General features: G+C 53.8%; 1 protein-coding gene across 1 annotated transcript; it reads left to right on the top strand.

Moving 5' to 3' along the window:
• Window positions 1–254: 254 nt before the first annotated feature.
• Window positions 255–9,388, top strand: RBBP8NL (RBBP8 N-terminal like; the record flags this gene model as incomplete). Its single annotated transcript, XM_010081855.1, has 10 exons — window positions 255–321; window positions 1,601–1,643; window positions 2,053–2,148; window positions 2,512–2,624; window positions 3,180–3,252; window positions 4,766–4,923; window positions 5,429–5,511; window positions 6,983–7,146; window positions 8,176–8,992; window positions 9,280–9,388. Coding segments are annotated over exons 1-10 (1,723 nt in total), but the record flags the coding sequence as incomplete, so codon positions are not given.
• Window positions 9,389–10,058: the final 670 nt, after the last annotated feature.

The following is a 10,058-nucleotide window of genomic DNA, read 5'->3' as shown; positions in this document are numbered from 1 at the left end:
CTGAGGCAGGGGGACAGGTCTGAAAACGCCTTCCCGGAGGAGCCAGCTCCTGTGTGTGTCTGTGGTTAGCAGATGGTTTCTCTTTCTAGATTTGGGCTTTGTCTTGTTTCTAAGACTTCCCAGAACTTCACATACACAAGACACTTTTTTTTTCTTGGACTCTTTGTTTCTATTTTAGACAGAAATCTGACTAATTGGAAACGAAAGGACCTTCTCGCGCTGGGAGCAGCCCAGCGTGCGGCACAGCCCTGAACATGACCACAGAGAGCTTTGCAGAATTCCTGAATAAGCTCAAGGAAATCCATGAGAAGGAGGTCCAAGGTAAGGAGACGTGAGAAATTTTATTAAAAACTAGCAAAGGACCGTTTCTTTGTGATACCACCTTGATCTGCCTGGTTTGAAATGAGCCGAAGGGAGGTAGAGGGGGTGCGGGTTAGGGAGCTTTGGGAATTAGGGCTCCGGAAGCATCACCCCCAGGGATGGATGGCGACACGTGGTCCTGGCCCTCAGGGGACCACACCATCCGATGGCACCTTGGGATGGTTTATCCACCTCAGTCTGATGGAGAAGGAGGTTTACTGAGAAAATCAGTAACTTTTTGGGTGAGGAGGAGGAGCAGAAGGCAGAGGGTGTTCCTGCACCCGGTATCCCTAGAGATATCCCACCTGCTGCAAGCATTAATCATGGGGAATTGGCTCCTTTCCTGCTCCTGCTGCTGTGGTCTGTGACAAAGGTGAATTGGGGGTTTGCAGAAGTGACACGCACACCCACTGGGCATCTTCTCCGAGCGACATGGATTGGAGGGTATTTGGATACTGAGGGATCAGAGGAAAGTGGAAAGATGCAATAATCTGTAAGACTGAAGCAGCAGGACTAAAGAAAACCTTAGAATCAGGTTAGAGTTTATTCCTCTAGGGAATAAATTATTCCTCAGCTCATCCATTATTAAAAGAAGGACCATTAAGTTAAGCAACCAAACGCCAAATGCAATTGTTTTCCTATTAGGATAATTCCCAGTATCAATATTATGAACAAAACAGCAGCGCTTTTGGAGGATTCTGCTTTATGAATTAATTCTTCTCTTGTGTAATTTCAAGCCGTGTGAGAGTTAGAGGAAACTGTTGAGCAATTTAAACCACATGTTTACATCTACTTTGCATAAAATGGATTTGACAAGATGTAACATCTGCAGATCCATCAACGAAAGCTGTTCTCGTTGAGCTGTAAATATTCTCCGCGATGCTTTGCAGCCCTGAGAGTTATAAAATACAGCTCACCTGGGAAATGTGTGCTGTAAGGAGAAATAAGTAGAAACAAAACTGAAACAGACTTTTTGGGAATGTGGGGGTGGGGATGCAGACTCATTAAATAACAGACAAACAAAATGTGCTCACAGTTTGTACAGCTTTTCGAGCTATATTGAGCTGTGATATTGTTTAGCACAGCCAATGTGTTATTCCTTCTCAGAAACAAGGTTTGTAAATTGATGAGGTCTCTGCAAAGCCAGGCACCTTCCTGGAGTTCCATCATTGCATTGTTTTCGAAGTGCTGGGGAACTGGCAATAAATACCCACCTCTCTGTCTCTTCGTATGATTCCAGGTCTGCAAAGCAAGCTGACAGAGCTGACGACAGAGAAGTGCCGGTGAGCGACACGCCGCTGCCTTCCTGGCTCTGCCAAATCTAAACTTTTTGGTGACTTTCACCATGCACAGGCAGGGCTCGGCTCGGGGTGATCCCAGCCCACCTCCAGTTTATCTCCCCCCGGCAAGCGATGCTCGTGCCAGCCGGCACTCGCTGTCTTGGGATGCAATAGAATGGGATGAAGCATGCTGCTAACTCCAAGGGCGGGTGTTGCAGGGCAGTGTCTGGGCTCTAGCACATTTGTTTCCCCTGCTGCCACACAAGCAGAAGCAGTTCAGCCATACCGGTGTGAGCAGCACGGCGGGCTCTGGGCAGAAATCCTTCCCCTTGGCAGGGTGTTGTGGATAAAGGCACAGAATCTGGGGAGAAATCTAATAAACCTCTTTTCTTTGTTCTGTTCCTTTAATTAGTGATGCTCAGAGAATTGAAGAGCTGTTTGCTAAAAATCACCAACTCAGGGAACAACAGAGGGTTCTTAAAGAAAACGTAAAGGTGTTGGAAAACAGGTAAGATTTCTTTTTCAATGGGGAGCTGTTTGGTGGCAGTGAATGCACCCTCCTACGGGGTGAGTTTGGGGTTTGCTGCCTTCCCAGGGGTGGCCTGTAGCGTGTGACCCTCTTTTTTGCTTATACTCGGCTGCTGGGAGAGCTGGGGGAGCCCAGGCACATGCAGAGGAGCTTTCCTAGGGGGTGGTGGGACTGGATCTGGGGGGACGCAAGGGCTAGGGCTGGGCTGCACAGGTGATAACCTCTCTCACCAATTCGGGGTGATGGGCTGGGTGTTTGCACTTCTCTGTGGGGGGAGCAGGGGTTTATTTCCCCCATGGGAACTGTGTGGTAACACCTTGCTGGCCGTGGGTTTCCCTCCAGGCTGCGAGCGGGTCTCTGTGACAGATGCATGGTCACCCAGGAGCTGGCGAAAAAGAAGCAGAACGAGTACGAGACCTCCCATTTCCAGAGCCTGCAGCACATCTTCATCCTCAGTACGTACTCCCGCCTGCTGTAAGCTCGGCTTTGGCTGTCTGAGGCTTTGCTCAGTTAATGCCTCTCCCAGATCTCTGCAGGTGAGCCCTCCCACCCTGCCAGGGAGCCTGCAGCCCACCCTGCCCAGGAGCTCGCTGTGGCTGCTGGGGGCTCCCAGCTCCCTCTGGCCTTCCTCTGATCCCCCCAAGCCCCCCCAGCCCTCCCCCTAACACAGAACCCTCTCATGGGAGGCAGCCGTGGTGCTCCCAGCAGGATGCCGGCAGTGTCCATCCCACTGTGCCGCAGCCCTCGCCCCATCTGGGCTGTGCTCTCCCCCCCTCCCCGAGCTGGACAGGCTGCACGCAGCCCCCCAGTCCTGACCAAACCCAGGTCGGAAAGTTGCTCCTTTTTATCCCTTAGCCCCTGGTGTGTTTTCAGAGAAGGAAGGAAGGTCAGCATCCCTCCGAACCCTGGTGCAGTTCCCTCCTCCTCCCCCGTGCACCCATCAAGCTGCGAGGAGCATCAGCTCTCTCCTTGCAGCACCTCAATCCACAGCACAACTTGTGTCCCTGCAGCTAACGAGACGAACCGCCTGAGGGAAGAGAACAAAACTCTCAAGGAAGAACTGAAGAGGCTCCGGAGCCTGGAGTAAGCACTCTCCTGGGTTTCATGCGTTACAAGGGGGGTTGGTAAGGACAGAGGCATCCCTGCAGCAGAGCTGGACTGCAGCATCCCTGGGGGTATTTTAGCATCTAATAATTCCCACGGATTCCTGTAGATGTCAGACATCGAAACAGCCATAATGGTCTCTAAGTGTTGACCTTTGCTCACTCCCTGTTCACCTGCATCAAAGGATCCAAGCAGTAATGGTTTTGAGCTGGAAGAGGGGAGATTTAGATGAGATATTAGGAAGAAATGTTTTCCTGTGCAGGGGGTGAGGCAGTGGCCCAGGTTGCCCAGAGGAGCTGTGGATGCCCCATCCCTGGAGGGGTTCAAGGCCAGGCTGGATGAGGCTTTGGGCAACCTGGGCTAGTGGGAGGTGTCCCTGAAGGGGGTGGAACTGGATGATCTCTAAGGTCCCTTCCAACCCAAACCCTTCTGTGATTCTGTGACTCAGGTTTTGGGGAACAAGGGTATTCAACATCCCTGTGTGGGGGGCTGCTTGCCTTGGCCGCAGACCCCACCCTGGGCTTCCACAGCTTTTCCATGACACCAGCTCCCCTCCTGCAGCAGCCAGAGAGGGTCTGCAAGAAGCAGGTTGTGTTGGGGGGTGAAAGGAGAGTGACACACAAGGGACTGAGCCGGTGTTAAGGCAGAAGTGATCTGCACCAACTGGTTCATGTCCCAGCAGAGCGCTGTGCTGAAAGCCAAGTAACCTGCCAGGCTGGCCAATATGTACAAATCAGCTCATTCCTCAAGGGTTTAAAGTCCAGAGGAATTAGCACTGAGGGATTAGTTTAGAAATGTGTTGTCTTTGGAGCACAGAAGCACCATCTGCTTAAAGAGAAACTCTCGCTTTTACTCCTCGATGCTTCCCAAGGCCCAAGGAGTTTTGGAGGTGTAGGTCAGGCTGGCTTTGCTGAACACCAAGCCCACCTTTTCTGCTTGATGAGAAGATTTCCAGCCAAACACCCATGTCTCGGCATCAGGGTCCAGCCAGGTCCTGATCCATGACATAACCACGAGGCTCCAGGTCTCCCATTGCCTCCGTCATGGTGATCAAGAGCATCAGCTCCCCCCAGCTCGATATGGTGAAGGGTGACAGTTGCCACATCTCCACGCTGAATCCACCCCTGGCAGGCTGAGAGCCCAGCCAGGGTTGTACGGGTTCTCACAGAGCTTTTGCAACAGCCGCAGCTGGGTTTTGGCTTACCCAATGTCGTGGCTTCCTATGATGTTACCCATGGCCAGGTGGGGAAATCAGACCTTGAGCTGTCATGCTGGCTCTGTCCCATGCTCCAGCCTGCAGCTGAGCTGTCGATGAGCTGCAGTGGAAGGAGGTGAGTCTGGGGATCTGGTATATCCACATACATTTATATATAAATATATATCTTTATATAGCGGGCTCTGTAACTCAGAGCTCCCAATACAGTGACTGTCAAACCAGCAATTTCCTTCTCCTGCCCCTTCTCATTCATTCGTGTCTTTCTCCTTTCAACAGGGACAGGACAAAGCAGGCAGAAGTCACCTCCAGAGAAATCAGCTCCACCCCCTGCTCCCCCTTGGCTTTACTGTCCCCAGTGAGCAGGAACGCTGGCAGCGAGAAAGCAGCTCCCAGGGGAGCAGAAGAAGCCCCCCACAACCTCGAGCTGGGAGAAGGTGGGTGCCGCTGGCTCCCGCTGCCCTCAAGGAACCGAGGGATGGGAAGAATATCTGAGCCACGGTGCAAAGCTGGGCTGAGAAAGGGTCTGGAGAGCAAAGACCAAGCTGTTGGCAGCTCTGATGGACATTGCCATGGCCGGAATAGCTGCCGGGGGGGAAACTGCATGTCAAGGGAGACACAGGCTGCTCTGCATTAGAGCAAAGAGTGCTCAGGTGCCCTCGCTGTAAGACCAGCGCTGTGCGGGTATGGACCCACCACCCATTTCACACAGAGACCATGTTGTCACCTTGCTGCCACCCACACATGCCATGGAAGGTACATTCATTCAGGTGGTGGCTTGAGCCAGACAGAAATTTTGTCTCCACATCCTCAGCAGAAGGTGGTTGGTGCCAGCCAGCAGCATCCTGGGGAGGCTGCAAGGATCCAGTGCATGGCAGGGCAGGGTAGCCTGCAACATCTCTGTGGGACCGTCACAGTGGCTGGTTGTGTCTTTTTTTGCAGAAAAGCCTGCAGGACAGAGAAGCTCTCCAAGCAGTAGGACTTCCCCGAGCACTGTCCTCCAAGAAGTCAGCCTGGCAGAAATTGTGAGTTGCTGGAGGCAGCCTGGTGTGCTCAGGCTGTCTCCCCACCACTGCGGTCATCTGAGTGGGATCAAGGGGGGCGGACTAGGATAGAAAGTGAGTAGGAGACACTTAAGGGGTAAAATAATTATCTGGACTTGGTCCATTTGCCATTGCCAGAGCCAAGGAGGTCACCTACAAATGCCAGGTGCATCCTCTTTGCAGAAATTGCCACTCGCTGCAAGCAAAGCATTTGGAGTTTGGCACAGGCTCCTGTCCCCGCTGCGAGCATGCACAGCTCTGCTTCTTCTCTTGTTTGTCCTCCATGACAACACATCTAGCTTCCTTACGTCCTCTGTCTACCATGCTGGTTTTTCTCTTGGGTGTCTTGCTGGGAATAGCCCCGAGGAGTGAAGGACCCAGGGAGATTGTGCTGAGCCACATTTCGGTGTAGCTCATCCTGAGTTACAGAGTCAGCTCTCCATTATCTGGGCAGACAAGAAGCTGGAGCACTATGAATGATGGAAAAGCCTGGAGAGCATGTAAACCGTGGGAGTTGTGGGTACTGAGAACAAAAACACCACAGCAGCCCTGCCCAAGAGCATCACAGATGTCTCTCCATCTGTGGCATAATGAGTATTGGTGTTTTCCGAGGGCCTGGCATTCAGTGGTTGCCTTTTTGTGCATTGATGCAAGCCTGCCATGCCTTTAAAACACAGAAAGTATGTGTCAGCCAAGGGATGCTGAGTGATATGGTGAATATTGGGCACTGGGAGATGAGGCTGCAGGACCTGGAGCCCTGTTGCTGGTTGTGGGAACTCAATTCCACATACACACCCACGTAGATGCTTCTGTTCTGGCACAGGCTTTGCTTCCCTGAACTCCGCAGAAAACTTGAAAGAGCAAGTGAAAAGGGGTTTTGGTAAGGCTGCAGGCGGGCTGTGAGGATAATTAATAGGGATCGCAGGAAGGGTTGGTGACACCTCCAGGTGGGCAGGGGATAGTCAAGTCAGAACATGTGGCGAGCCTTTCATGACAGCAGATGGAGAGGATGATGTCCTGGCCTCACAGCCCGGTACTGCACTGGAAGTACACCCAGCGTATCAGTGCATGCCAGGAGCTCGCACACATAAAGTCTAGTGGCCTGACTAGGGGTCAGGGAATTTGCAGGATCTTATCTTGGTTAAGTCACTGAATCATGGCTTGACTTGAGAGGAGGCACAAGACCTCTTGGGCTACAAATCACTGCAGACAGAAAATAAAGACTGCCACAGATCCCACTAGAAAACACAAAGGTGAGATTCCCTGGGAAACCCAATACAAATATGGTTGAGCTGTTGACCAGAATTGTATCATACAGAGCACTTAGGAGCTGTCTGTCTTGCTCACACGTGGTGAAGAGCTGTGTCTCTGCCTGGTGAGGCTCCCCTTAGCCATGCACTGCCCGAGGTGTGCAGCAGAACACCTCACCTGGACTTTCTTCTCCCCACCCCAGGCATCCCAGAGAATTGCCAACCAGCTGCATGGAACCATTGCCCTGGTGAGACCTGGCTCCAGACCCTGCCTCCTGGAGAAAAGTCCTTCGAGGGCAGCAGCATCCCCACCGGCGAGGAAGACTCCCCTGCCACCCGAACGCGAGCACAGCCCCATCCTTGAGGCGTGAGTTCCCGGCTTGTGGGTCACAGTGTGGGTCTGATCCATGGCCCGCTGCAGCTGTGCTGCCAGGAATATTGTGATGAGATGGCTGGTATTTGCTCTATCTGCCCACCTTCTTCTCCAGACTTGTCCCACAGCCTTGGGAAGGGGGGTCTCCCAGTTTACACCAGCAAAAAATGACTGGAATCCAGTCTGACGAGAACAGCATCTCATTTACTGCAGCTTCACCAGGTGCCCCCACCTCCAGCCAGGAGGAGAAGGACTTGCCTCCTGGGAGGCAGCAATCCCTGTTCCTCCTTATCTATTCTAATGGCTTTCTGCAGGGCTCAGCACTTCCCCATGCCTCTCCTCCCCATGGATTTCAGGAGCGCAGAGGGCTGAGCAGAGTCAGTGAGTTCACCCGTACAGACAGCCGGTTTCCCAGAGTGGGAGTAGACCTGTCAAGCATTCCCAGGAAAAGCTTGCACACATGGAAGCTGCCAAATAAGCAGCAACAGCAGGGACTCGGTTTGCAGGGGCAGGTTCACGCACCTTTACCGATCTTCTTAGCATGGCTCTAAAAATCTCCCATTGAGTGAGATTAGGGTAGGGCAGGCTGTTCCTCTGTCCTGGAGGTCTCCAGACCCGCCAAGGCACTAAGAAAGCCCAGTGGGGGTAGTTAGGATGCTCCTGGCTCTAAGGCATGGTTTGACAAGTGACTTAGCAGCAGTGCTGATGTGAGCATCCCCCGACTTGCTCAGTGCCCTGCCTGGAGCTGCTTGGCCCAGGGACAGGAGAGCACTATTAGATGATGGGATGGCGATGGCTTCCTGCAGTGTGCTCAGTGCAGAGACCCCCTGCCAGCTGCCTGATCTCCACAGCCACCAGGACCCTCCTCTCCAGCACAGCACCCAAAGGCAAGCACAATGCATGGGCCAAGAGAGGCAACAGGGCACAGAAAAAGCAGTAGAGTCCACGCACATCCCCTGCAGGAGCTGGGAAATCACGTTAAAATTCTCTAATTAACATTATTATTTTTTTCCTCTGTTTTAGTTATTTAACAGCAAGCAAACCAACTTCTCCCAAGGTTGCTCCATCCTATGAAAACCTAAAAATGACCACACGGAGAGAGCAGCTCTGCCTCCTCCACAAGCACCTGTCCCTGCACCAGCTGGAGCTGGCCAGCAACTGCGTCTCGACCGACCGGGACGGTGGCAACTTCTCCAGCCATTTGCTCAGAGCCAAGGATGCTGATGGCAGGACGAGGTCTCGTGATGGCTGGGATGATCGCACAGCCTTGCTGAAGCTCCCGGCCGCCATGGTGTACATGAGGGACCAGCAGCTGGAGGAGAAGCTGCAGCTGCTCAAGCACAGGGAGCGGCTGCAGCAGCTCCTCCTGCAGCAGTGCCAGCCAGGCCAGCGGGCAGATGGAGACACAAAGTCCGCGCCCGAGGAGCGGCCCCTCTCCCCATGGCTGAGAGTCCCACCAGGATACAAGGAGGAAAGGTCCTTCCTGGAGGATGCCGTGGATGGGAAGGATGAGAAGGAGCTTTGGCTGAGCCAGGATGGCTCCAAGCTCCGAGGAAAAGCAGAGGTGACAAGGGACGATGGTGCAGACGCACCGTTGGACCTGTCAGACTCCAGCCGCAGCAGGGAAACGGGTTGGCACAACCGCCGGGAGCCGCGGGGGGCCATCAGCCCACGACTGAGCCCCAGGGAGGGTCCCACTGTGCCAGCACCACACGATCCCCGTGGGAGACACGGGGCAGAGAGGGACGACTTGTGCCTCCCATACCGCTGGCCCAATGCCCCCCGGGCACTGCCTGGTGCTGTCAAGGAGGAAGAGGAGGAGGAGGAGGAGGCAGCTGTGGTGAGTACAGCTCATGTCGGCATCAAACATGATCCCTTTCCACCCATGTCCGAGGGCTGGCACGCAGCATCGCCCGCACTGTGTCCCTGCGGGTCAGTGCAGGAGGGGTCTGGGCTCCCCTGCAATACCCCACGAGTGCATAGAAACGCCTCTGTGATGCTTGTCCCCATGTGTATCACAGTCATCACACAGGGGCTGGGGGTTGCTCTTTCCTCCTGCCTGGCAAAGGCAGTGTTTCTACAGCTCAATGTTTTTTACGGGATTGCTGCCCTCCCTGTATCTTACAGCTCGCACTCTCACGGGCACATCCGACAAACAAGTCCCTGCTGAGTGACCCTGAGGCCCTTCCAGAGACCGGGGTGAGACTGGCTGCCAGCGCACAGAAGGGAGAACCAGGTAAATAGCCCCAGGCAAAGGTGACATTTGAGACAGCAGGAGCAAAAGGTGTGTTTTGGTGAAGGTATCTCACGGGCGGGAGCTCTGTGTGCTGGGCTCCGCATGCACCCGCAGTCCCTGTGACCGAAGCAATGGCCAACCAGCACGGGACACCCAGGTGCTCCTGGCTCCCAGTTCTCTTGGGCCATCAAGGAAACTTCAGGTTTCACACTTCTGTCTTTGTGAGCTCAATTTTCAAACTTAGGGATGCCCAAAATTCAGGTTCAGCATCTGTAGGGAGAAAACCCTGGCTGTGCTGGAGAAGAGACGAAGATCCCAGTATCTCTGCCCAGCACAGAGCAGGAGCCACCCCTTGTACACCCTGCAGAAGACCCTACACCCAGCTGCTGGCTGGTGTGGGGTTCTCCAGGAGCTAAAGAAGTCAGCTTAGCACTGACCCGTTGGCAAAACCCACCCCATGGTGAGCTGCAACCACAACGCTGCTGATCCAGTATCACCCACCCCTCTCAGGGAAGCAGAAGCTCAGAAGTGGCCCCAGCAGGGAGAAGGAAAAAGAAATTCACAGCACTAGCACTGGAAAAACCATCCCTGTCTGTGTCCCCTTGCTCCAAGGAGTGCCCTGTGCTGGCACAGCCCGTAGGGTTTAACAAGGGCAAGTGTAGAGTCTTGC

Source organism: Pterocles gutturalis, unplaced genomic scaffold (genome assembly GCF_000699245.1).
Source record: "Pterocles gutturalis isolate BGI_N339 unplaced genomic scaffold, ASM69924v1 scaffold2964, whole genome shotgun sequence".
NCBI classification, from domain to species: domain Eukaryota; kingdom Metazoa; phylum Chordata; class Aves; order Pterocliformes; family Pteroclidae; genus Pterocles; species Pterocles gutturalis.
Note: the sequence above shows the minus strand (reverse complement) of the source record. Positions and strands in the feature narration are given on the sequence as shown.